This window comes from Limanda limanda, chromosome 21 (genome assembly GCF_963576545.1).
Source record: "Limanda limanda chromosome 21, fLimLim1.1, whole genome shotgun sequence".
Classification (NCBI taxonomy): Eukaryota; Metazoa; Chordata; class Actinopteri; order Pleuronectiformes; family Pleuronectidae; genus Limanda; species Limanda limanda.
In genome coordinates this window covers 14,530,436-14,558,311 of record NC_083656.1, presented here as the reverse complement: position 1 = coordinate 14,558,311, position 27,876 = coordinate 14,530,436, and the positions used below count along the sequence as shown (strand labels likewise).

The following is a 27,876-nucleotide window of genomic DNA, read 5'->3' as shown; positions in this document are numbered from 1 at the left end:
TAATCTGTTTTGAGTGATACGTCTCTGCTTGATTATGAGTTTTATTTAGATTTTTCCGAGCACTGCTGGGATTTGGATGTGAATATTTAGAGTCTTACACAGATAACTATCCACGCTCGTCTGGAGCCTTTTCATTTGAAACCCCACCGAGCCTTTGAGACGCCGCCGCCACCGCAACTCTCTGCTGAATGAGTGCCACCAGCAAACCAGCAAATCTCTATCTCTTTATCGCCACCTCAGAGCACATTTCACCCCCTTCCCTCAAACCGAATCACTGCTTCTGTTCCTCTCCCTCCAAGACCCCCCTCCGTGTGTGTGTGTGTGTGTGTGTGTGTGTGTGTGTGTGTGTGTGTGTGTGTGTGTGTGTGTGTGTGTGTGTGTGTGTGTGTGTGTGTGTGTGTGTGTGTGTGTGTGTGTGTGTGTGTGTGTGTGTGTGTGTGTGTGTGTGTGTGTGTGTTTGACTAATGCTGGAGTGTTTAGCTTGTTAATGTGCAATGTGATAACAGTCCTGCTCTATAAACAACTTAATCCTGCTTCTTATGTGCCCGGGAGCTCTCTGCTCCTTCAAAGACCTGGAGGCTTAAGAGGAGAGGCGCAGGTGACTGGGGTTCTCTGTGTGTGTGTGTGTGTGCGTGTGCGTGTGTGTGTAAAATAGGTAAGAGCTGTGTGAGTAAAGAAAGGTTTCAGGAGCACAGAGTGGGATGAAAGTGGCAGTGAAGTTCCCGTTAAGGTGTTTTTACTTCAGTAACAACTTGAAAATCTTTCAGTCGAGCTGAAATGAGACTAAATTCTTGCTGAGGATTCAGTGTACACACCCTCAACGTGTTTGTTTTGACTCTCTTTGGCCAAAGTTGGAGCTTTGTGAGTAATTTGAAGTCGCGTCCTTCTGCTGAGACGGCAAACAAGAAAAATGGGATGGTATGCCACTTCTGTAACAATGGCCACACAAGCTGTGGCCACAGCTGTGGCTTCCATGTGAGCTGTGATTTAAACACTGCCTACATTTCTCCTTATGTTAGATTCTCCATGTGTTTGTTTCTGTTTCTCCACATTGTGACTCTAATTTCTTCATAATGCACAGAGCACTGAGTCTTACAGCTCTACTCATTTCTGGGAGATTTGACACTGATCATTTGCCATCACCATAGACTGTAGATAAAGATGGATGCCGCCGCTACACTTCCTCCCATTATCCAGAAATGAAGCCGATTCATCCCTGATGTGAAAGCTGCCATCTTGCGCCAATAACGTCGTTTGGAGACAGAGTTTGCACGTTCGTGATTGAAACACTGAGCTGCTGTAGTGAGGTTCCGCTGATACATGTGCCAAAGTGGAAATGAATCAAAACATAACGGATAGAATGTGGGCTTGTTGAAACAGGCTCTATAGTCCTTCTCTCTTTCAATAGCCACAGTGTCACTATTGTTTATTTATTCACACAAATTAAAATTCATTGTGACTAAGAAAAACAAAAAAACAGAAATGCGTTGAAGTACGTTACCACACCAGTTTACAATTTCGTTATACTGATGTCGCCATTGTCTCTGTGTCCACTTTGTTACCCTGTGGTCTAAATATTCCATATACACATCTATTATATGGGAAGTAATGGACTTGCACAATACGTTTTGGTTTTAGAATCAAGGTTGTGTAGGATAAGATCTCAAATCCAGTATGTTGCTGCAGCATTAAAGTAGCACTGACTTCTGATAACCTTCCCATCCTCGCTCCAGATGGCTCTTTTGTGTTCGGTAAAATACCTGTGGCGAGGAGAGCCCTCTGAAGGCCTTTGCCGTACTTCTCATTTCTTTCCCTTTCTCTTTGGACCTGACTCTTGCCCCCCCCCCCCCCCCCCCCGCCTATCGAAGCTGTTGCGCCACATCGGATTCAGAATACTGATGAAGAGGTGAAATGGTTTTATATGCCAAGCAGCACATTCTGCAGCAACACTGAGGAGACAAGTCATTTACAAGCATTGTAGTAGTCATTTCTGTTCTCCTGTGGCACTGACATGCATCGATGGTAATCAGATTTTAATCCCTGAGCTAAAGCATAAATCAAATCCAGGTGTCAATGAAGCTAAGATCTGGTTCTCTACATCAGCTGCAGTAAAAATGTCAGGGTAACAGGCAGTGAAGGGGACATGTCTGATATCAGTGATCATAATAAAAGTCAAATCTAATTCAACAACCAACTCTGATAGATGAAGATTCATCTGAGCTGCTGCAGTTGATTTATGGATCTGGATACAGTCTGTGTTGAATCTCTGAATGTGATGATTATTTTGAGATCAGGTTCAGAGATCAGGGATTTGTGATGACTTTAATCTACAGTAGGTTTTTAGAATTGCACTATCAATCCATTATCAGCGTCATATCTGCATTACAGCTATGACTGTGAGATGTAATGATAAAAATGTACAGAATTACAAGCGCCCATTGGTTATTTTTTAGGTGAAAAATGAATGCAAACACAAGGGTTCATGATCGGTGATGACACATCCATTAGTCTCAACTTGTGCCAGATTCAAAGGAAGGAGCAGTTTGACTGATTGGGGGATGAACTTGTTCGCTTTACGATAGATGAGAAACCGATACCACTCTCGCTCGTGGAGGTGATTAGCACAACCTGGTATTTTGGCTCTGGGTGAATGATGTCACACAGTAGATGAGACTATCCAGCATACCTCGTTCACCAGCTACCTCTGGCTAACACTACACTACCACAATCACTTCTTCTTCATTGTTTTAAAAACAATACTTTCCTCTGTCAGTACAGAGCAATTTGCTGGTTTGGAGCATCGAAGAAGAAGTGATTCCCGGTAAAAGAAAGCAGCAGTTTTATCTGGGTGAAATAAATATACTTTAAATATGTGATATCGGAGTTGCACATAGATTTGCATACAAGTCTGACACAACATTTGATTTCCAATGCTGTTGCCGCTATCGGAACAGCTCCAGTATTCTTGTCATGTGAACGTGCACAGTGAAGATAGAGAAAAAGGTAATGGATGTTTTAACGAGCCCCAGACGTGAGCAGCATATCTCTCGGTGCTGCCGATGCTATGACTGACTTCACTGAAAAGCACACGGCTCAACGAGAGGCAAAATCAACAAACACAAAGCTAGAGATCTTTTTATGTTGTGTTACAACACATTTTGTGGTGGGAAATATAATTTATTTATGTTGGTGGAATGCTCCTCATCTCGCGCTTTCCTGCTATTTCTGGTTGAGGTGCTCCCTGACTCTTATTACACGACACTGTGAAAATAAATCTCAGATCATTTTACTAGCTTGTTCGAGTTCCTTGTATATCATTTTCCCAACCCGTCACAGTTAAATACGACATCGGATGTAGACACTTTGAGTTCATTAATGTGAGATGTCGACTGAAGTTAGGACCAGTAGCTTCATTATGGTGTTAACCCCCTACATGACCTCACTACTGCTCATTTCCTCTTTCACTGGAAAACTATTGTGGCTCTGATTATATTGCGCCCTCTAAATTAGCGTGTTCCAATTGCTCTACATACACTTTTTTTTTTTTTATATATATATCTTGGAACGAGAACAAAACCGCTGAAGATGAAAAGCCAACTATCTACATCATAATGAAGATAACTCACTTGGTGGGAATCCACTTAGTAAGAAAAGTTTTTTTTCCTTCAGAGCAATTTTTTGAAACTGTCTCCCTTGGTGAATCCCAGTGTGCTGCCGCCATCTCAAAGAAATGCTTGTTTTGTGAAAGGCCTTCAGAGTCTGGATCAAAAGCATTTTCACAGCAACTCAAATCTGTGATTGAAATATTTAATAGTGGAACCAGGCCTCATGCAATCTCACTCGTGCCGCCGCTTGCTTCACTCGCTGGCGTTTTTCCTTTCCTTTGCATAATGTTCCTTCTCTGTTCTCCTTTACTGTCCCTCCAGCTCTCGTCTTTACTCTCTCACATTTATTCTCTTTCTCAAGGCCTTTCTTGTTGCATTAATAATCCACACTAATGCAGTGGAGTGTATGTGGAGGTATAAATATAAGGATATGTGTGTATATATATATATATATGTTTATCTATATTTGATCATCTTCCAGACATTTGACCAGCCAATGAAAGCAGCTACAGCAGCTAATATGCACGTGTGTTTGCGGCTGATGGCGTGACTGCTGCCTGCCGTCGCTGGGGAAATAATGGAGGTAGTTGGAGAAAAAAACGGGAACACAAAAGTACACTCTGCGTTTTATCCTTTGTGTGTGTGAAAAGCTTCTGAAGTGTTTTCTTTTCATCTCTTCTCGTTGGGTGAATATGAATATGGACAGAAGTGTCAGGATGTTTTTGGGGGTATAGCTGTCGACATAAGAGAAGTTGCAGGGTACCTCTTGGAAGTTCGCTACTTAATGAGTGTGCGTAAGCGCTTTGAATATTCCAGGGAGGGGACAGGTGATGTGACGCGCCTTTGTGTTGTTGACTGCTCCGCTGATCAGACTCGACAAACGGAGAGCTTGGATAAGTTGGCGTGATTAAAGGCCACCTTAATAAACTTTGACAAGTTCCAGTCTCTGAACTTATTAGCCACAGCGCAATGAGCCAAACTTGTTGCGAATGAGCCGAGGTGGCCCCGGCTCCCACACGAGGTGAAGTTGAGGAGTTCACGTAAACAAAATCTAATACAGCGCTGCTTGTTTTCACGAGCAACGAGTGAGGAGCAGGTGGTGCTGATTGAAGCTTGCCGTCGCCTCCAGTGATTAGCCTTGTCAGAAGTTCAGTGCGTAATAGCGCCCTCATCTCCTGCGTAATTGGCTCTTGTATTGATTAAATAACATATGCAACGGGAAATGTTTGTTTGGGAACTCGGGAAGTTGAAGTTCCTGAACTTTTTGGGTTGCGGTGTTAAACTCTCTGTCTCCTGTACACCTGAGTTGGGCGTGAACGGCAGCAGGTTCAGTGTGTAGGATTGAGTGGAGGTTAAGCTGTCTTCATCATCTAATATTATGAAAACACAACAATTCTTAGTTTCAGCTGATTATACACAAACGAAAACATCATTATGAATACTGCATTCTAATTCTGGCAATAGATGCCTATAAATCCTACATACTGAACAGATTCTTTGAGCTATTTGGGGATAACTTGGTAATTTTTTTATCAGGTTCTTTTTCCCTCCACCTGCGTCATCTTTGTGCAGTTCAAGAGTGATTTGGTGTAATATTTTTGACGATCTTGTATCATGTGTGAACTTGCAGGTTTTCAGTTTTTTCAGCCAGGATGTGAAAGTGCTGCATGGAGTAGATAATTAATCCAGCAGGAATTAACTCGCCTGCTTCTGATTTAAATCCTCACACTTCACTTCTTGTGCTGTAATCAAATGAAATTGCATCATTCAAAAAAACAAAACAACTCACACATAGAGATCCCTGGGGTGGTGGCTCACCATCCGGCCCCATGTAGGCAGATTCTATTATTTTTAACTATTATACTTAACAGTGTGGGAGGAGCTACCACAGTAACGATGGCTTGTCTGTTTCAACCTAAAACACTGTCGGAGGAAATTACAATGTTGCCTGGACCCAGGGGGAGAAGTCACAGCCCTTACTTAAGCCAACACAAACACATGAAAGCAATGGAAAAACAAATGAAAACCAACAACAGACAGGACAAACTGAAATAACTAATAATCTTAAAAACAGACACAGAAAAGTGAAGCCATTCCAGGCCACTAGTGTGGATGTCAAGGCAACAGCCGCAGAATCAGCACCATGGACAGCGCCCCTGAGAGGGCCATTCTTTTTTTCTTGTTGTAACTTAAAAAGGGGTTGACTCTCTGGAAGCATTTTTGTATTATTATAAATTTGTTAATAAATGTGAATTTGAACCCAGCATTAATATATTTTCATGAAAGAACAAAGATAAGTTTACAGCTTAAAAAAACTCTGATTATGGATGTTGATTAATGAAACTCTCCATTAGTTGGACCAACTTGCTTTTAATTCATAATACCTGCACCACGTCTCTCCGCGCCAACATCTTTTACCCATAGAGGGCAGTGTGTCCAGGACACTTCAACTTACGGCTAACATGTGTGACTTGGTGTGTTATGTTGTGAGGAAAGGTCGACAGCCAGCGACAGGAAAGACATCCTGCTCCTTTGCGGTTGTGGCCTGACCTCTCTCTATGAGCACCACAGCAGGTCATCGATTTGACAAACGCTTAGACTGGTGATGCTTGTGTAGAAGTAAGAGAGGAGAAAAAAGCTGTCACAGCCCTTCTTTCTATCTTATCCCTGCTTTTTTGTCAAGACATGGGGTGAAGTGATCTAAACCTGTTGATAGGGTCTTGGCAGCGGAGGCGGTGTTCGTTAACAAGCGCCATCAACACATACTCGTGTCCTCGTACCCCCCTGTCCACTGTGAAATCCCTTTTCCGCCACTGTCTCTTTAGTTCTTTTTACTTAGTTTCTTCAATTAATGCCTCCTTTTGTCCATGAGGCTCATCTGGAGCCAGTGGTCTGTGTCATTCTCCTCATCCATAATGGATCGGCTACGAGACATTTAAGACCAGTGCTTTAATAGAGATGTCTTTGTGTCCTGTGGAAGCACTGACTGAAGAGGGGACGTCTGTATCTGACTGTCTGTGACTGGAAGAAAATAAGTTAATCATGGTTGAGATATTTAATTTAATGAAGAAGTTGCTGGTGACACATCTTTGTCACGGCCACTGTCCATGGTGCTGATTCTGAAGCTGGACCAGGTGTTCCTGAAATCGCTTGACTGAGCTGTTTCTAAATTTCCCTTTCCCACCCCTCAGCAGTCAATAAACCTCTTATACACCAAAATTAGCGTGTGCACATTTTGTGGGCAAACACACTAAAATATACTCATTTCCTATTGCCAGTAGAGGAGTTTCAGTTTTTTTCGTCATAAACGTGCCAGTATTTGAGAAGCTTGTGGCATCTTGATGTTGAAGGTTGTTCCCAAGATGTAAAAATGTTTTTCAGGACTGCTTTCAAATAGACAGTTTCTTAAGTAAACAAATAAGTTAGGCTTCAAATAGATATTAAAGTTCATCCATCATGCAAAGCTGTGTCTTACGCAGGATTAATTTGCAATGAATTCTGGGAATATAATGATTTTTTTTTTCAAGCTAAAAACATGGCTGACCGAGCAACTGTGTCAATCGGTTCAGCTCTGTTCACAGAAGCAGACGAGTGCAACAGGGCTTTCTTGGAAAGAAATTCAACACTTACAAGGAGAAAAGTCTGAGTCTACCCAAAATAAATAATGAATAAAAAACACAACAATACAGCATATTAATTCGAAATTCAACAGAGCATCAAAGACTGCCTCAGGATAGTTTCCCTGGGCAAATGAATGAGAACACTGCTGTGTATTTCCAACAGGTTGCTGTGTTCTCCATAAAACTGCTTCTTATTGTTTGCTCCGATGATATAAAAACCACAAACTGTTTTACTCTGTATTGCCATTTTGAGACTTGGGAAGAAGTAAGCCATAGTTTTTGTAAAACCGTCCAATTCAGAATAATGAGACAGATCCCAGGAAACATTTCACACCAAAATATATCTGTGAACCCAGCTTCTTCAGCCCGGTCTTTTCTGGGCTAAAGAACAGTTTTGTCTAAAGGTCACTGTCTTTTCCTGTCCCTTGGCACCGCTGCTGCTTCCACAGTGTTTTCACTGCAGATGATTAAGACAATTAACTTCCCATTTCCACAAAGAGTCATAAACCAAGTAGTTAAAATGTAGAGACTGATTTTAGTACTTCCTCTTGGCTCAGCAACAGTGTTTACAGTGACAGATCTTCTCATTGTTCCTTCTGCCTCTGTGTTACACCCTCCATCCATCCATCCATCCATTCTTCTATCCATCCATCTATCCAAACTGCAAAAAGAATTTATAAAGAAATGAATGCCATGTCAATCAAACACTGACCTTCCTTTATCTCAGATATTTAGTTGTCACTTTGTACAGACAGAAATCTGTAATTACACCGACATGAATGTGTTTGAAAGAACTAATGTTGCGTTTGTTTTCTAAATCAATGTAGAATATGATTCTTTGATGGTTTATAAACTGTGTTGAGATCTGATAAAGATCTGAGAGGAAAGGGAGGTTTCCGCCATTTAAACGTCTTTAAATACGTCGTCAGTTCTGTGCAGTGGAGATTTGAACAGGGGCGTCACTCATTAGAGAAAACATCAGGTTCTGTCAACATCTGGTCGATCTGGTTTGATCGACGACTCTGTCTCACGAAACCTTGAACATTATGGAGATTCAGACTAAGAAAAGAACAATAATGAAACCACAGGAAGATGTTGTGTTTCTTTTCTGTTGTTTTATCACGTCTGAAGAATCTGTCCCCAGTTAATTCAATTGTATTGGATTCTGCTCTAACATTGTTTACATTCAGTGAAGTGTTTGGGTTAGAGAAGTGTTTGCGTCCACACCATCTGTTGCAGCGCCCCTTGTTCTTTTGTCCCTGAAGATATATTTTTTTTATGACTCCAGTATGTTTGCACTCGTTTTTTTTATGCTGTGGAATGAGTTTGTGACCGATGCCTCCTCGACAGCACTGCGTGATCTATAAAAACCTAAACTTTTAGAGACGGAAAACCTTTTCATGAGATGTGGTTAGAAATTTAAGATATAAAGAAAAAAACTCAAATCACTCTTCCTTTTTGGCAGCAGCCGTCTTCCATGTTGAACAAGTGTTAATATTTCATTTTGAAGAGCGCACAGGTCTCTCGCCTGGATGACCTTTCAGCAGGTCACTGAAGACTGATGTCAATAATACAGATCCGATACTGTGTGTGTGTGTGTGTGTGTGTGTGTGTGTGTGTGTGTGTGTGTGTGTGTGTGTGTGTGTGTGTGTGTGTGTGTGTGTGTGTGTGTGTGTGTGTGTGTGTGTGTGTGTGTGTGTGTGTGTGTGTGTGTGTGTGTGAGTGTTACACATAATAACGCAAAGGTACCATAAGAATACAAAAAAATCTCTCTTCCATATCTTTCTCTCTGTCCCCCCCCTCTCCCTCTGTCCCTGTTCCTCTGGCTTTTCTTCAGCTCTAAAATAGGAAATGCATAAATTACACTTGCTAATAGGTTGCGGCAGCCCCCCTCCATCCCCATCATTATCTTTTTAATTTAGTGCTGGAGACAGAACACATTTCTACTGATACTAAATGAAAGGATTGGTTCTCTTGTAGCTCTTGAAAAATTACAATAATCTCCTCTTCACTTCTCTCTTCTCCTGTTCTCTCCTCTCGTCTCTTTTCCTTTCCTCTCGTCTCGTCTTGTCTCGTCTTCTTTCCTCATTAACTCACCCATCTTAAACACCTACAGGAAGATCTTCCTCTTGTCTTAGCCAAGGCACCTCGGCTAAATCCTGTTTTAATGTCCTTCATGTGGTGCATACACATCAACAGATCATCAACGTATTAATTTTCAGAATAACTACTTGCAACAAACGAGGCAATCACTGAGATGATTGGCAGCCTCTTCTGGCCTCAACAGTGTATTTTACATTTTGTGCTGATGGGCCCGACTTAGTGGGAACTTAACTTTGTTGTGTCTCAACACAGAGAAAGGGCATGAATGGCAGATAGGTGAAAAGAAAAATGAGTTTTGACAAACAGAATATAAAAAATACGAATCCTCTCTTCATAATAGAAATGCAGTCTTAATAACCACAACATTTGAGATAACACACAACTACACATAAGATTGAATGTTATGATAGTGGCAGGGAGTCGTGCCGTCTCGTCCATCTTCATATGAAGTCTGTGATATAAATTATGAATCTGTTAATAGTCACTGATAAATTGTCTAGGTGTCACTGACATGATGTCATTCGTTAAACCAGTGTAACACTCTTTCCTTTGTTATTCAAGACTTAAGCTCTCACAAGTTTTTCTGTGTTTTCTTTCAAACTAGCAGTGGAGTTGCAGTATGTATGTTTGGGTAATGATCCATGGCAGACAGGAGGGCTAGACGTGCTCATTTGTTGCTATGGCTCCATGTTAACACAATACACAACTCAGCCGCTGTACACCTGTAAATGTCAGACCGAGGTGTTCTCAGGCTGCATAGCTCCCTTTTTGCCATCCATGGTGATGTAGGGACAGGAATTCTTTCAAGTTGCATTCATGCCCATTTTCTTCAGTCTGCTTAGCACCTGCTTCCACTGTAGTCTATAGCAGAGAGAGGGAGAATCACGCTGCTGTGGGAGCGAAAGTGATTGCTCTGACCACAATTCGAACTCTCCACTCCTTTTACATCGCATACGGATTTTAACCTTTATTTAACAAGGGAGGGCTGACTGAGCAGACAGCTCTTTTTTTCCACAGGCGAGTCACTAAAGCTTTCTTGCCCAATGCGTCTTTTACTGCATGACGCTCTCATTTTCTTGCACTAAAGAAACCTTGACGTTACTTTTTGAGAGGCAAGATTGCCCCTTATTAACTCTTCCTCCCCAGATTTTCCCATTTTACCCAGAATTCCGTCCTAAATGCCTTCATAACAAGTCTAGAAACTTGCTCCCTGCACGTACCACCCAACTGTGCTTTAAAGTTTTTACTACAGAGGTTCTCACATAATGCAGATTGTTGACCTCTTTATCCTTTCTCGTTAGTCATCAGTTCTAAATGGTAGTCGGTCAGTGGGAGGCTCCAAACAAATGGTCTGTGTGATTAAATTGGATATTAGGAGCACAGGTGCCCTTTAACAGCACAGAGGCTATTAACACGGCAACAAAAAAGCAACCTGATCGACTTTCTAAAATGGCAGTCAATTAACAAAGCTACGGCGCTGCCTGGTGGGGGGGTTGGCTGCTTTCGCTTTAAGTGGCGAGAACACAACAGATTTAATAGGGGATTTAAGGGGGGGGGCTGACAGTGTAAGAAAATGAACTTTTCTGATGCCAGTAGGAGAAAAACATCAGATTACAGGTTGTCTGTTTTGATGGAGTTTAGACTAAATCATCATTTTAAAGCAAAGCTTATCAAAAGAACCTTTGTGGTCCATGTGTGTCCAGTTTAATTCTCTCAGAAAAACACTGAAGCACAAAACAAACACCTGGTCGGAGCAATGCAAGATGCTGTAAAGATTTTTGAGAGAAATGTCTCCAGGCCTGCTCACTCAGAGTTGATTTATTCTCAGCTTATTACAGTTCAGGCCTTTGTTCAGTTGCGCAGCCATCTGTCTCTGTTCACCCTCTCCTGTCAGAATAAAGAGAGGGACAGATTGATCAACATGGATTGAGTCTTATCCTTGAAAACTCATTTGAGGTCTCGATGACTGCTATTTAAGTTTCCAGCGCCTTGTATTGTCGCCTGAAAATATGTAGTCGAAAGAACTTTGGAAAAATGTGTGTGTGCATGCCCGTGTGTCTGAGGAGCCGGTTCTGTTTAGTCACCTTGAAACACAGCTTCCAGGCAAATGGTCAATAGAAGATGATCGCAAATGAAAGCATTTACGCTCGGAGATGTTTTGGTCGTATCCTGTTCTCCTATCCTCAGGACATTACCATATGCTTCATGTAATGTAAAGTCCAGAAAATGTTTGGGTCCGGACTTTACCCACAGTTTGTTTTCAGTTCAGTTCAGTGCAGGTTTGAAAGCAGCTATAGTGGACAGTATAGTGGCTTTGATCTTAGAGCTGGGCCTTTAAGCCATATGTCAATAAATGTCTATTTTAAATATCTGATCCCTTTGTCTTCACTGCAGAAAAATATCTCTATTTCATATAAAATGCTAGATGTCGATAGAAAGAGTAAATGCCTATATAGAAAACTAATAACTTTAAACTAAGATCAGTCTTTACCTCTTCCAGCAGGGAATAGAAACTCACAGGAAGATATTTATCAATTTTTTTTTCTTTTTTTTACAGTTTTAACATTTATACACAAGAAGAGTTGGATGCAGGGTTTGTTTTGGGGAGTAGGTAAAGGGTAAGGGGTGGGAGGTAGGTGAAGGGAGGGGAGTGGGAAGGGGGGGAGTGGGTGAGGTATAAGGGTTAAAGGGGTCAGAGGTATCAGGAGCAACCGCCACCTCTTCCTCTCTTCTGTGGGAAGTCCTGTGTTTAGGTTGCAGGGTTTTTCTCTTCTCCTTCTCTTCAGCACGTTTTTCACCTCACTCAGTTTGCTGTGTACAATGTATTGAAGGAAGTTTTATGAATTTTTGTAGAGGGGTCGGTCATGAAACCTAAAATTAGTATCCGAATCTGGATCAGGAGGGCAGGTCCAGAAGTTTTTTTTTTTTAACTTTCTTTAACATATTTAGATAAAGGTTTTTGAACTTTTTCGTGGGTTTCTATTTCTTTATTTAATTCCTTTAATTAGAAAAAACAAACGGATATGTTTAGGAGAGTGAAAGGTATCAGTGTGCGTAACTTGGTGCAGATGCAAATACAAACAGTGATCCAGTGAATTTGAATGTGGATTGTTTGGCCTCAGGAGAGGTGTGTGCTCTACTGAGTGTCATTCTAGTTTTTAGTGGACCCGTTCACAGTTTGCGTGCGATCGCTCCCGTAAATGTACGACTTTTGTCACGCACGAGTGTCAGACTGCTCGAGCGCTCTGTGAATACTTAACAGCTTCAATAGGTTGCAGCAGATTGAGCTGTGATGTTTTCCTGCCGAGACATTTTTGGGTCAGAGACGTTTTTCCTCTTTCTTATTCTTCTAATAATCTCTTTGATCAAAAGAATAATTAGGTTTTCTTCTTTCTCCTGCACTCACCTGCTCACACGCACACATTCCTCTCTCTCTCCTCCTGTGACCTACCTGTAAAATCTAATGACAGAAAATAGAGAGAGAGTTTTTTGGAGCACTGTCGGGTCAATGAGTTAGAGGAAACTTCATCTTCTTAATGCATGCATTTAATGTGACTTTTATTTTAACAGCCGCTCCACTTTGCCGAGCCAGGAGACAAAGTGATAGTCATTCTCTAGAAGCTGCTGCACTAACCTGTTTGTTGAATAGGGCTGGGCCTGCTGTGCTCAAGGTGGAGACTTATAAAAACATAAATTCAATTACGTCGCCCCCCACAGTGTGTCTTTCCTCCCGAGTCTTTTTATCGTAGCGGTACAATCATATCATGCAGGGAAGCTGGATATGAGTGGAGTAACCTGGCAAGTTGGAAAGTTGCAGTTTGTTTTATTGCTGTTAAAATTAAATCGTTATCTTTTCCTGCCAGAAAAAATCTTAACAAAGGCTAAATCATACAGTTTCCTTTTACCTTCCCTTTTCTTTTTTTCTTTGTGCCTGGAACTCCACATTATGCTGAGGTGAAGTAAACCAGCTGCCAGCAGAGAGAAGACATCTCTCCCTTTTCAATATGATGACAAAGTCTGGACCACCATAGCAAAATGGTTTATTTTTCTGCTGCAGACGGAGTTTTAACACAACTGAGTTTCCCCCTGTGGAAACTTAAGCCATCGAGGGTCTAAATATGCACTGAGTGAAAAAAAGTTCTTCCACAGCTCTAAATTTTGTGAAATGAGATTTTGCACGGCCAAGTTGGAAAAGTGAGCTGTGCTGTTTTGGATTCTGTACGCGAGTGTGTTTGTGTCCACAAGTTTTACTCTTTGTTTGCATGCGATGTGCGTTTGTGACAGTGACGTGTTCACAAAATAATCAAAATTTTGTTCTCAGATTATGAGCTTGTAGAATTAAGACATTTATATTTCTTAACATTTCTTATAAATCTTTATCAAACCAATCCACTGAAGAAATTGGTGAAATTGGTCATTAATATTGTGAAGCTGACAGGATGAACAGTTCTCCAGATTGCAAGTTTCTGTAATTATAAGATAAATGCCATTGTTTGATTGTGTAACCTGACAGCCAGAAGGTTCCCAGTTTGGATTCTGGTCTCAGGGTCTGTCTGTGTGGATTTGCATGTTTTCTCCAGGTTCTCCAGCTTCTTCCAAAGACATGCAGATGGGGTTTAGGTTCATTGAAGACTTTAAATTGACTGTCGGTTTGAGTGGGAATGGTTGTTTGTCTCTAGAGTTGTTTTCAGACATGACCTGCTGGTAAAATCCAGAGAATTTGCTGCTGAGTTTACCCGTAGTCTGTCCTTCAGACATACCCAAAGCAGCAGGAGGTTCTCTGCACAAACGCATTCCCAACAGCATCAAATCCTCCACATCATTCAAGCGAGATGTGGAGCAGCCGTGTGCAGCAGGCGGAGAAAGGAAGCCACACGTTAACTCCGCTGCGGAGATCATGTGATTTCTGGGTGTCGGCACTTATCACCAAAAACTCTCCTGACACATCCATCGTGTCTTGTACGTGTATGAAACCTTGTTTTTCCGCCGGGAGATATTAGTTTTTGTCATTTTTTCATCTGATGCGCGTTAGAAGCGTCATCAACCCCCCCAACTCACTCGCAATGAATCCAACATGGATCCCCTGCTGTGTTCACACATCGACTTCTCCTGGATATCTATGGACATTATACTAGGAGGCTGCGGAGCGTCTCACTCTGATATTTGTGTTCACACATGCACCTCCGCCGAAGAAAATATGGAGGAACTCGAGAGTTCAGTGCATGTCTGAAGGCAGCTTGTATGTCACGTCCTCTCAAGGTGGTGCCCCCTGCCTTGCATTTGCTCCAACTCCCCCCGGAACCATCAAAGGGTAAACAGAACAGATAAGGGATGGACGGTTATGTTTATGGTGACAACAGTTTCTAATTCCTAATATATATATATATATCGATCGGCCGCCATTCCCCCTACTTCAATAATGTCCTTATTGATTTCATTGTCGCGCGCTGCTTGTGGCTCTCTGTGAATGCTCATGTAGCGCTGAGAGGTGTGAGGGCTAAACAAAGGCTGAGCACTCCAGATTAGAGCAGATGATAAAATGAAACTTTAATAATGGCCGCAGGGAAACTGGGTCACAGCAAAAGTGCAGAACGGGAGACGAGAATAGAGCAAATGGAGACTCTGAAGATAATGCAAGTAATTACAAGAAAGGAGCCGACTGTGCCGAGGGTAACACACAGAGTGGGTCAAGATGGGGCAGATCTGTTGGCGGCAGCTCGGAAACGCGATGCTCACTTGGACCGAGCGTAGAACATATGCTCGAAACATATGTTCAGAGACGTAAGCCATCCGCATCGTCTCCTTTACAGGTTTCTCGCATAATTTGAACTGTGTAATAAAGCAGAAAAAGCCTCACATATGAAAAACACCAACAAAAGAGCAAGTAATGGGTGAAACGTACCAGGTGACACTGTGACAGGCACACTCAAACAATGTCCAAACAACGAGGCGGCTGATTTTGATCAGTTTCTCACTAGAGTCGCAGTTTAATTGCAGGCTGAATGTCTCATTAGAACATAATCAGATTTAATAGTCTGAGGCCGTAAAAGAGCGTCGGAATAACCATATTGATCCTGTCATAAATTGGGTCATTACAGCTATTAGAGGTGTATATGTTGGAGGACATAAAACAAACTCATTTTCTGATTCTCTGTTGATCCCTGAAGGAGACATGAATTATTGTAGGAGAAGAGCTTTTGCCCACCACTGTTACTAAATACTTATTCTATATAGTATGTATATATCTATGTAGTACGTTATATTATACAAATAAGAAAATAAACTATTAACATTATTGATCCCACTCCGGGGAAATTCACTTGTTACTGCAGCAGATAGTCAGAATGAGGTAAACAAGCGAACATGTGAAAGTATATAACAGAATAAACAGGGGATGTAATGTAATAGAATTAAATCAAAATACAGAGAATATGTAGCTGATATATATTTTTCAATGCAGACAGAAATATTGTTTGTAGAGAGACCCAGTTGAGTAAAGAGCAGTGGCACAGGATGGTTGCATCACAATGTCTACTGTAGTTGTGCTTCATGGATCATAGGGACATTGATATAGATGTGTAGACTGTTATACGTATATAGGGAGGTGTCGTATACAATAAATAAATAATAATAAATGGCTATTTATTTTCTATTCTCTAAAAATAAAATAAATAGCAGTATACTAAATATAGTGTAACTGTGTGCATGTGTAGTTACAAATTCACATTAGTATCCAATATGATATGAATATAAATGTGACTATTAATATATCAATACATGCACAAGAATACTTTATACTATACTTTTGCAGATAGTTTGCAAGCAAGGGAAAAAATTCATGGTTTTGATCGCAAAAGATATGTGTACCAACAGACTTCAGTCAAATGGTGAAATTGTAAAATGCAATCGTGCTACTTCCCCATTGACTATTTATATATTTTCTATGTTAGACGATCATATAAATGAATAGTGCATGACAATCAAATGGATTTAGTCTGCATGGCGACAACATCGAGTATATTTAAATTTTCACCAAACATTCTTAAATACAAGATAAAATTAGTACATGGTAAGGAATTAGGGAAAAGGGATGATTAAAATAATAATATATGCGTTTGTGCATTTTTAATTGATGGTGCAATTCTTCCTTTTTGCTCCTTAAATGTGGGTTGAGTAATTATTCCTGGCCACAGGGGGGGGAATGACTCATTCTCAAACTCAGAAAATACAGGGCAACGTTAACATTGATCCGGGGATGTGTTTCCAGCCATCTGACGTGTGTAGGTCCTGATTTCACTGCTGAGAGAAAACACCTGCGGTTTATCAGTGTTTATTTGTTGCAATGTGATGTGGGATGACTCAATAAAATAATTTAATTGAAGACGATAAAAGGGTCTGTCGAGCTGAAGGCAACTGCACAGTCAGGGGTTCTCTCAATGGATTCATCTTGTAATGTTTTCCCATATTGATTTAATATTATTGATAGATGCAGCATTAAAGAAGGTTAATAAGCTTCGGTTGTTGAAATAGCCTCGAGAAGAATATCAAACTTGCCACTGCTGAGTCTGTTATTACTAGCGATGTGTTATTGACCTTTCTCACAGCTTCATCATCAACAGAATCTGATTACTGGTGTAAAAAAAAATATTTGACTACACAAAAGTGTTCTGCATGAGTCATGACCATCTTTTGCTCCTAGTACGTCACCAGGCCTGCGGTAAATGTCCTGACTAAGAACTGCTATCACCATCTACCACGATCAGATTTTTAACTTCACATTTCTACCTCCTCTCTGTTGTCAGGGCTGTTTGTCTGTCTGGATTATGCAAAAACTATTGAGGGGATTTCACTAAACCTTTGTTAGAAGAGTGGGGGTGTGGGCCAAAGGAGAAACCCGTCAACTTTTTGGACTGGATTCTTTTAAGAGGGTGGATCCAGGATGATCTTTTTCTCACTTTATTTAACATTGCAAGATTAGGCGTCTTTTCCCCATTGAAAAACATGTATCATATTTAGGAGGCTGATATCTATGAGTTTGCAATTTGGTGCAGCTGGATTGGTTTTAACTGAGGTATATGCACGCTATGAGTGTCATTATAGTTATTGGTTTGTTTGACACGATTACTGAAAAACGACTGAACTTTTTTATTTTTTGCTTGTTGAAAAGATGGGACATGGGCCAAGGAGGAACCCATTAACCTTTGGAGTGGATATGATTAATGGGGTGGATCAAGGTCCTTTTTTTAGTTTTTGTAAAACTTTTGTTCAGAAATAGTTGTTGTGTGCACTATCCCCTCAAAGCAAGAAGTTGTGTGTTCTCCCTGTGTCTACGTGGGTACTCCAGCTTCCTTTTACAGTCCAAAGAAATGCAGACTGGGGTTAGGTTAGTTGGACACTGAATGTGAAAGTTTTGTGTCTGTACTTGTAAGAAATAATGGTGAGATTTTTGTGAAAAACTTCTGGTGTGTAGATTGTATAAAATGTAGAGTGGTAATCTCAATGAACAAGTGACATTTGGTGCCGATCTGTGAGATCCTGACGTCTCGGATCTAAATAAACCTATATGCATTGTGGTGGCAAAGTGGCCAACCGCATAAATAACAGAGTGTGTTCCAGGAGCTGGTCAGTTTTCAATCAGAAAGCACAGTTGAGTTGAATCAGGTCTTTTTTTTTCATTTTCATGCAGGACAAAAAAGGATTCAGGTTCCTAGTCAGAGTCATCTGTGACGTACTTTGACCTGGAGAGCGGTGCAGGGAAAAAAGGAAGGATACTCTCGGGCGGGAAAAAAAAAATTGCTTTCAACCACTTTTCACCTTTTTTTTTATGCTGGGCTGCAAACTGACTGTGGTTTGGTCGTAATAGATGCTGGATGGAGGTGGTTTGATGTGATTGGAGCTATTCTGGAGACTTTTAAGAACAGGCGAAAGGAAAAAGCTCAAAGAGAACTCGAAAGTGAGGCATACACACAAACAGCTAGATGGTTAAAAATGATAGGCTTCAGTGTGTGTGTGTGTGTGTGTCTTTGTGTGTGTACCTGCTCTATGCTGCCGGTATATTCTTATGGGAGTTGATAATTGACTGAAAACATGAGCATGGTGCAGCGTAATTTCACGTTAATCTATTCAATTTGTTTGTTAGTTTACTCAGACGAGAGTCAGAGGCTCTCAGACTCTGCTTGCGTCATTTCTTCTTTCATTCTTTCTTTAGGTGAAATCACTAAATCGCTGAATTGAGACGCTGTTCTCTCACTGTTCCCATCCTTTCATGGCACGTCAGACAGGTCGGGGAGGTTTCAGGGAACATGTGCGTGATTGTGTGTTTTTGTGAAAGTGTGTGTGTGTGTGATCAACACACCTGTGGTTCTCCACTCCTGATCAGCAGGGCCGATGCTCCTGGATTGGAGCCATGAAAGCGAGGAGAAGAGAGATTTCCACACCTCCTGCCTCGTCTGGGGCTGAAAATCCTCGGCTATTTGTTCCGTGTAACAGGACAAAGCTGCCCCCCCCCATACACACATATACACACACACACACTCACACACACACTCAATACAGGCGTATGGACTGATACACAAAGGCCTTGGTTATCTGGAGGAGGGGGCATGCAAGAAATGAACTATGGACGATTAGAAAATGAAAGAAGATTGCTTTTGATTAGCTCTTGTTAATTAATCTGCCAGCTGCCTGCCTGCTCCCCAGCCAGCCCATCACCAATGTATGGTCTTACAGTGTGAATAATTCAACACTGTGTGTGTGTGTGTGTGTGTGTGTGTGTGTGTGTGTGTGTGTGTGTGTGTGTGTGTGTGTGTGTGTGTGTGTGTGTGTGTGTGTGTGTGTGTGTGTGTGTGTGTGTGTGTGTGTGTGTGTGTGTGTGTGTGTGTGTGTGTGTGTGTGTGTGTGTTTTTTGTTTGAGGGATGCAGGCTATTGTCAGTGGAGCAAAGCACAATGACAGGTTTTTCCTGTTCCCATTTTTGATGGTGTTGTTTCATAATGACAAACAGATGAACCTAAACCTCAATTGGCTTTGACGTTGGTCTGCCTGCGCGGCACTTTACGTGTGTGTGTTACTGTGTGTGTGTGTATGTGCATGTGTGAGAAATAATGTTATGCATGTTTTCATTGATATGCAATGCAGCTGGTGTTCCCAACATGCAGGATCAGTGGACTACACAGTCCGCCGCCAAGTGAAATTGAATGGCAATGAATGATTGATAAAGGGGGAAAACATGTATGAAAGAAGAGAGAGATGAGAGAAAGACAATGAGGAGGAGGAGTGGTTAAGGACTGAGGAAGATTTCAAAGGTAAAGTAGTTAAGAAGAGAGATGCAACTAAGACAAGAAGAAAAAAAAGAGAGAAATCGATATAGAGAAGACTCAACCGAAAAGAGGACATGGTTTTTAGTTAAAAGAGATGAAATAAAGTGAGGCACACGAAAACAGAAAGAACAAAGCACAGGATCTGGGAGGGACGGAGCGATTTCATAGGAAGATAAGATACGGAGGACGAGATTCACAGGAGCCCGAATTTCACAGAAGTAGAGGCAGCCGGGGGTTTGTGCTGTTACGGCATTACAAGAAGCGCTTCACTTGATTGCGCATTAGTCCTATTGTGCTGGGAGCCCAGTGCATGTTTTATTTAGCAGGCTCGCTCGGCGCCTCGGCTGCAGCAGGGATGGACATTTGTTTGTCTTGCAGCCCGCTGTGTGCTCGGGGTGCTCGGGGTCGCCGGTGCAGAGCCACGTCTCCTTACTGCTAATGGACGGAGCAGCATTAGTCAAGTGTGTCGGCCTCTCCTCCGGCTTCCTCTCAAAACCGCCACCGACGTTGCTATCGGCCAGTCCAAGCTTCTATTTGGAGAGGGAACTCTCAGGCTTTTCCTGGTTTAAAGCCACAGAGTGAGACAGGTGGGATGCGTATGTACAAGTTTCGGCCCGAGCCTCCCAAAGCACACAGCTGTACTCGTATGCATTTATTTATCGACAAGCTAACGGAGGAAAAAATCTGCCTCTCAGATTCCAAAGAACCATCTTGACTGTTGCGGGTTGAACAGATACAAGCTAACACAGCCGGCAAGGAGTTGATGTTCAAGCTTGATGTGTATCCAATCACATCGAACTTTGCTTAACCTCTATTGAAATAGGTTAACCTGCTTCTGGCGGTAAACTAGCCACCACTTCACTGATGCAGCCTAAAGTCAAGCAAGCAGAACAGAACAAGTTGTAGACAAACAAGCTGAATTAGTGACTTGTCCAAAAACAACAACACCAGGTCGGCATCTGTCCTGCAGCCATTGGCCTCTTGCCATCAAGTGAAATACGCTGATGACGTGCACACTGAGAATGACAAACTAAAGTCAGATAAAAGCTAACACAGCCAGCAAGGAGTTGATGTCCAAGCTTGATGTGTGTCCAATCACATCGAATTGTTTGGCTAACTTTGCTAAACCTCTATTGGAATTGGTTTACCTGCTTCTGGTAAACCTTCACTGATGCAGCGTAAAATCAAGCAAGCAGAACAGAAAAAGACGGAGAGAACAAGCTGAATTGCAGACTTACTTGTCCAAAAACAACAACAACACCAGGTCAGCATCTGTCCTGCAGCCGTTGGCCTCTTGCGGCTCTTACCATCAATTGAAATACTCTCCAATATTCCTTTTTGTTCGGTTTCTTAAACTTTCTCATTTCCTCTGACAATGTCCTCTTTAGTTTCGGCTCTGCCGTGACCTCCACACTGAGACTGACGAACTAGTTGTCTCTTAAAGCTAGCTGCTGCTCCATATCTAGTTGTTGATGTGGGAGGAAGGCTGTAGTAATGTCGCATGTACCCTCATGGTTGAATGCACTTATTGTAAGTTGCTTTGGATAAAAGAGTCAGCTAAATGAAAATGAAAATGTAATGCAATGTTCCAGCACGGTACACCAGAGTGACATGGTTCTCTTCCAGGCCTCCTGGGGGCGCTGTGGAAATGACAGATATGCCATTCTTCCTATTATAAAGGTTCTATACCATCACAATTATTTTAAAGCTGATATTTTAAGGTATAAAAACTAAAGGTGGTATTTTAATTGAAGGCTCATGTCACCCCATCTGCTGTGTTACAGAGTCGGTTGAATATGAACCTGCTGCTATTGTTAACGCTCTCAATAAGGTCAAACTCAATTAGGCTGTCACCTCTCGTTTCCAGACCTGACATTCCAGCTGGCAGCAACAGCAGGCCACCAGAGCAAGGAAGTGTGTCAGCGTGTTCATTTTTTTCACCCCGTGCCGTTCTGGTTCTGGTGTAAATTATTTTTCTGTTGAACTCCTGACCTGCAGATTGTAGACAGTTTTCAGCAGCTTGCCCTCAGCACCCCAAGGCCAGAAGACCGGCAGAGACTCTGCTTCAGACAGCAGTTTGTTCTGCAGCGAGCAGTCATGTCCATCTGCTCCGTGGTGAAGAATTAGTTGATTTTCATTCATGAGGCAAAACAACAACATGGGAAAAAATCACAGACAATGTAAACAACTGTTGAAGATCTATATCTTATTAAGCTGGTTTCAGTCATGAACTCTAGCAAATGTTTAGAGCAAATGACATTTGCGTCACATGCAGCCCTTCCGGGAAAATGTCTCTGACCTATCACACAAATGGTGACTCTCAGTCTCATGTTATAGTGTCATGCTGTTTGCAACATAACAAATAAATTATCGAAAGGAAATGTAATAATTATGTATGTTCACAATGGTTTTAGTCTCACTCAAGATGGAAGAAAATATTCAATAATACCAATAGAAAGAAGTTTGCAAGACACAAACATCACTAAGCACAAGACAAATTTTGTGAATTCAAAATAGTCATGGATAACAAACTATTTGTCTCAGTTGTTCAACAAACTGTGGCGTCTGTCCCCAGCGTGTTCCCAGTCAAACATGGACTGGCTTTGTGTCCAAAAACTGTTTAACAACATTTCCAAGTGAAATCATGAAACATCACAGCAATTTAAGCAGAAGTAAAGCTTCACAGCACTATTGTCGTGAATGATGCTCGGCTTAAGTGTGTGTGTGTGTGTGTGTGTGTGTGTGTGTGTGTGTGTGTGTGTGTGTGTGTGTGTGTGTGTGTGTGTGTGTGTGTGTGTGTGTGTGTGTGTGTGTGTGTGTGTGTGTGTGTGTGTGTGTGTGTGTGTGTGTGTGTGTGTGTGTGTGAGAGATCTCTCGGTAGACTACCTCACTAACCTGGCTCATTATATCACACATTGAGATCATAAGACAGACGTCTCTAGAGGTGCACACACGCTCGGTGAAAACCACAGGGATGCTCACTTCTGGGAAAGGGACACAAACACACATTCTCACACACACACATATACATGCACACACATTAGCACACTCCGATAAACAGTTTTATGAAATTACCTGCAAATCTTTCTGCAGCTGTTGGATGCGTCATACATAACCTGGGTCATATATATATATATATATATATACCTCCACAATGATGAGGCGTTCTATATAACACATGCACACACATGCACTAATGCACATAGACACAGAGAAAACACATGATCCTGGCTCCTGCCAAAACAATCCCTAAGCTTATCCTCGGCCAATCAAAAGCTCTGTACTATACTTTACACTTCCATCAGCAACCTGTAGATACACATGAACACACAAACACACAAATAACAATATATATATATATACACACGAATATATGGGAACAATGTCATAAGGACAGTACACAAACACACATACAAACACAAACACAGAGGATGGCTGATGTTTGCTCTTGTGATTCCAATTTTCCTCACCTTTGAGTATGTCCCCCCCCCCCCCCCCCCCCGGAGTTGGATTTGTGTTGGCTGTCACATTGATCGGCTCTTAATAATGCAGCGTGCACCGGGTGTGTGGGCGAACGGGGTGGCGGGGGGGGATGGGTTCGGAGTAGAGACACAGATGTTCCTGGCTCGGGGAAATTGTACAAACAGCTGGTCTGTAATAACAAAACTAACTGAGCATCTCTCCCCAGCAGCTGTGTGTGTCTGTGTGTGTGTGTGTATGCATTCGTACAGACAATTTTATATACGTGTGTATGGTCTGGTTTGTTTATGTGCGCTCCGGGTATTACTCATGTTGTTGGGACCTCAATATGTTTCCATCGTCACATTATGGGGCTTTTCCTCCTTGTGGGGATAAAAAGGAAGTCCCCATTACGTGGGTGGGGAAGACATTTTTAAGATCATGTTAAGGTTAGGTTAAGGTTTGCTCTACTGCAGGCTCTACCCCTCACGTGACTCTTCCAGATGTTTTCTTGTTGTTTTGCAAAAAACGCATATGGCTCAGACAATCTGACCTGCCGCTTGCTTCATATGTGAAAGGCAAAGTCTGGAAAGGGCTTTAGAAATGTGTTTTGATAAAAAGACTTTAAGCTCATATACAATCCATATGTTGACTAGCGGTGAGGGAAAAAATCGATTCTGTTCAGTATCGCGATATTTTGCGCCCGCGATTATATCGATACTGTAGCACAAAGTATTGCAATATTAAAAAAATATGTGAAAATACTAACAATTTGATTGAAGCTCTAGGTTACTCTTATTTATATGATTGAGCTCAGTGTTCATGTGAGAGGTCTCCAGTTCAGAAAATAATTACAAAGGTCCTGTGTCCTGAATGTTCAAGGACAAAGTTTTTGCACTACCCTTTCTTAGTTTTTGCACTTCAGTTAATGTGTAGAAGACAATGTTGTTCACAGAATTGAATGTGACATTTGAAGTGAGTTGAGCGGTCTTATTTTCCTCATTTTTTGTAATGCCTTTGAATAATATGGGGGACATGAATCGCAACATATCGCAGAATCGAATCGCAATACTTGCAGTATCGCAATATATCGCAGAATCGCAATACTATTGAATCGTGGCCCAAATATCGCAATACTATTGAATCGTCACATTTTTGCCAATTCCCACCCCTAAGGTTGACACTATATGTTCATGTTGTCTTGTTACCTGCTCAAGTCGGGCCTGAGGATCATTTATGTTTACTTGCTGCTTTTCGCATGAACATCGAAATTCAAGCCTGTTTTCGTCTATGCATTGACTTTGTACTTGCTTGTGAAATCTCATGGTGTCAAAGATTCACATCCTTGTTGGTGTGAACGCATCCTTCTAGTCCTCCTTTCTCTCTCACTGTATGAGTGTGTCTCCTCGAACAAATCTCCTCTAACCCTCAAACGCAATGATGATTTCCACTGAGCTAATAGAAAATTTGTTGCAAATGTGCATTATTTTTTATTATTTGCTTCTCTGATTTCCCCTATCCTCTCATAAAATGTTACCCTAGAGTAAAGCATCAAACCAGCTGAGTGCCATGCTGCTCTGTAAGAGTTTTTCTTTGTGTACCTGTACCTGCCTGTGATTCACCGTAGCTCTTCCTCCTACGGTGCTGTCTGTGTGGAAACACAGTGAGCCTCGCCTGGCTCTGTCTAGACATGCAGACACTTGCTCAGGCTTCACCCTTTGTCTCCTCTCAGCCCATCACTGTATTGTCTTTAACTTCTGCCCAATGAGCCATCACCACGAGTTAATTTGAGCTCTGCGCTGCGGACGGACATGCTGAATTTCTCTTCCTCTGCTCATATCACTCCCCTCTGTCCGTCTCTCTTCCTCCTCCTTGCCTCAGTGTGTTTGTCTAGGAGTTGGCTGTGTATGGTGGCAGCAGAAGAACTTCCACTTTCCTAGTTTTGCAAGTTGTTTTTTTTTTAGGTTGGAACCAGATTAGTTGATTTTCATGGGCTGAGAAGCAGCGCTTTAGGCTCCTTCATCGTGACTTCAGCTGATTAGTGAGCTACAGCGCTGCAAAGAAACAATAAACTTTGTCTCAACACAAAGTCAGAGTAGAAGAGGCGACGATGGGGGAAGAGTTTATCATCTTGACAGAACGGAAAGAGGTTTTTCTCAGAAAGAAAAATGTGAGCGCTACAGCTTTTTATATTGTACGTTTCAAGGAAGTCTGCTTCCTGGAGGATTTGTGTGCTAATGTGTGTCTTTCAGCGGCTTTGTGCGGCCTTCCTTGCGTGGCTATGTGTTTTTTATGACGCGCATGACTCGTGTCCACTTCAGTGTGTTGACATTGATTTAATCAAATGGGGATTTATGGCTCTTTCCTGGCTGGTAATGTGTATATTAGTATTATAGATCTGCTGCTCCCTGTGTGATTGTCTCTCGCTGCGAAAAACAAAAGCATCAAACAGCTGCAGGTGTCACAACTCGACACACAAGATAACACAATGCATGACTTACACAAACCCCACTGTCTAGAGTTGTCTGCACAGGATGTGTTTGTGACCTGTTATTGTATCTGTACTACATGCAAAATACAAAATACAAAAGCTCTGACAGTCATTGGAGAGGGGATTATGGGATTCGTGACTGTTCAAATAATTATGTACACGGTCTCGTACCTTTGCCTTTTTTTTTGTTTGTTTTCCAATTATTTCTTTGCTTCTGAAATAAATGTTTGAATCATCTCTCCCAGGCGTAACATCTTTTTATGAAGATTATCTGAAACCTCTGAGGAGAAAATGAATGGGAAATGTTTTTCCTGGACTTAGAGCTGTTTTAAAAGTGGGTGGTTGCTGTTACGCTGTAGGTCTAAATGTAACTGTGTGCTCTCTCTCTCCTTCTGGTTCAGCCATGTCCATATTGCCATCAAGCGAGGAGCAGACCCCTGTGCCACAGAATAAGTCCATGGGCGACATCGAGGAGCTCGCTGCCAGCTATGAACGCAAACTCATAGAGGTGAGTTCCATCTTTCTTTATGTTCCTCACTGTGAAGTAGTTCTGATAACTAACCCAAAGTTGTGTGTTCCAAAACTTGTCTCATATACCGGTGGGCTTTGCTCCTCCTGCCAGCACAAACCAAAGCACTGAAAGGATCAGTTCCAACATTGTGGGGAGTATTATTATTTACATATTGATTAATTGTGACTTCTACTTTTGACTTTCAATATGAAGTAAATAATAGATTGTATATAAAGATGGACGACACGTCTCAACTTCCTCCTACTATCAAGAAATGAGGCCAAAATATCTCTGATATGAAAGCTGCCATCTTGTGCATGTCGGAGTCTGTGCAGCAGCAGTGGGGGATGTAACCGTGGTATTGAGGTTCCACTGATACGACAGAAACCATCTTTGACTTTTTAGTTCGGTCCATGTGCCACTAACATGTAGGATCTACACTGCAGCCAGCCACTAGGGGGTGGTTGAGACCCTTTGGGTTCCCGTATGGAGTTGTTATGTCGTCCATCTTTATATACACTCTATGTAAGTAGTAATTAAACAAGTTTTAATTGATGATCCTAATAAAAAAATGGTAGACGTTCTTTACAGAGCTAGGCTAGCTGTCCCACCTTACTCTTTATGCTAAGCTAAGCTAAGTGGCATCTTGCTTTCAGTTGGTAGTCTCACTACAGTACAGACACAATAATACCATCAGTTTTTTCATGTAACTCTCAACAAAGAAGCACAACTGCATTTCTTTCACTTTTCTTTTAGCCTTCAGTGCATCTTTTTAAGAAAATCAGAGGGAGAAAAATGTATAAATATTCATCAAAACTTCAACCACACAAGTCACGTTGCTCTTTAGTCTATTCAGGGTTGTCTTGTTTGTTCTGCTGAAAAAGATAAAGTAAATATTTCTCTGTCATCTGTCAGTGGCACAAACGCAAATATCCTCTCTAAAATATCTGTTCATGTCCAACCTGCTGCCAAACGATACGAAAACCTGTGTTGGGGCCAATAGTCGTGTTTGTTGACAGTAATAGAATTTATATGTGCTAATGACTTCCCAAATGTTGCCAAGAACTTTGCGTTTAGTACATTTGCCACATTCACAAGCAAAAGTTAAAGAAAGGATAACAAGATTGAGTTTTTCGGCCTGTGAGAACCGTGCGAGGAATATGAAATTCTCACCGATCCACTTAATCTGAATAAAGCAGAGAATTGTACTCTTCAGTTGCATTGATTTAAGCTCTGGTTCTATTGTTGCCAGAGCAGGCTCTTCTCAAATACATTGATTGCAGTGCATGGTGAAGCGCTCTAATAATTGGACATCAGGCCTATTGTTGCCAGCTGCATGAGCGATGATGGGAGCGCTGTCCAGTTTCCTATTAAACTGACCAATGAGGCAGCGGCGCTCCCAGAGAGAGTTACAGCGGTGGAGCACAATAAAGGCACCTTGTGTTTATTCTAATGTGTAGCGAGGTGTGGGGGGGCCTCGACATGAATTATTACAGCTGGGTTTTATATTTCTTTTATAAAAAAATAATTCTGCCTGTGTTCGGCCAAACTACACTTTCACTTATTCATGCATGTGTATGTGCGATGCATTTTAAATGGTGTTTACTTATTTATTTGTTCATTTGCTTGGCTGTCAATCTCGAGCGGGTTTTCACAGTGAGCCTGGAGGAGGGCGGGGGGGGGACACAATCGCGCTGCAGGCTGTCTTCCGGTCCCGGACCAGCCTGCCAGGCCGTGATGGCTTTGTTGAAATCCGGCTGTCGTATAGA

General features: G+C 41.8%; 1 protein-coding gene across 1 annotated transcript in view; it reads left to right on the top strand.

Annotated features, from left to right (window-relative positions):
• Positions 1-27,876, top strand: part of snx29 (sorting nexin 29) — a 136,172-nt gene that overhangs the window by 44,953 nt on the left and 63,343 nt on the right. The window contains exon 15 of the mRNA XM_061094615.1: positions 25,998-26,104. Within this exon, the coding sequence (XP_060950598.1) occupies positions 25,998-26,104 (107 nt within the window). The remainder of the gene's footprint in view (positions 1-25,997; positions 26,105-27,876) is intronic.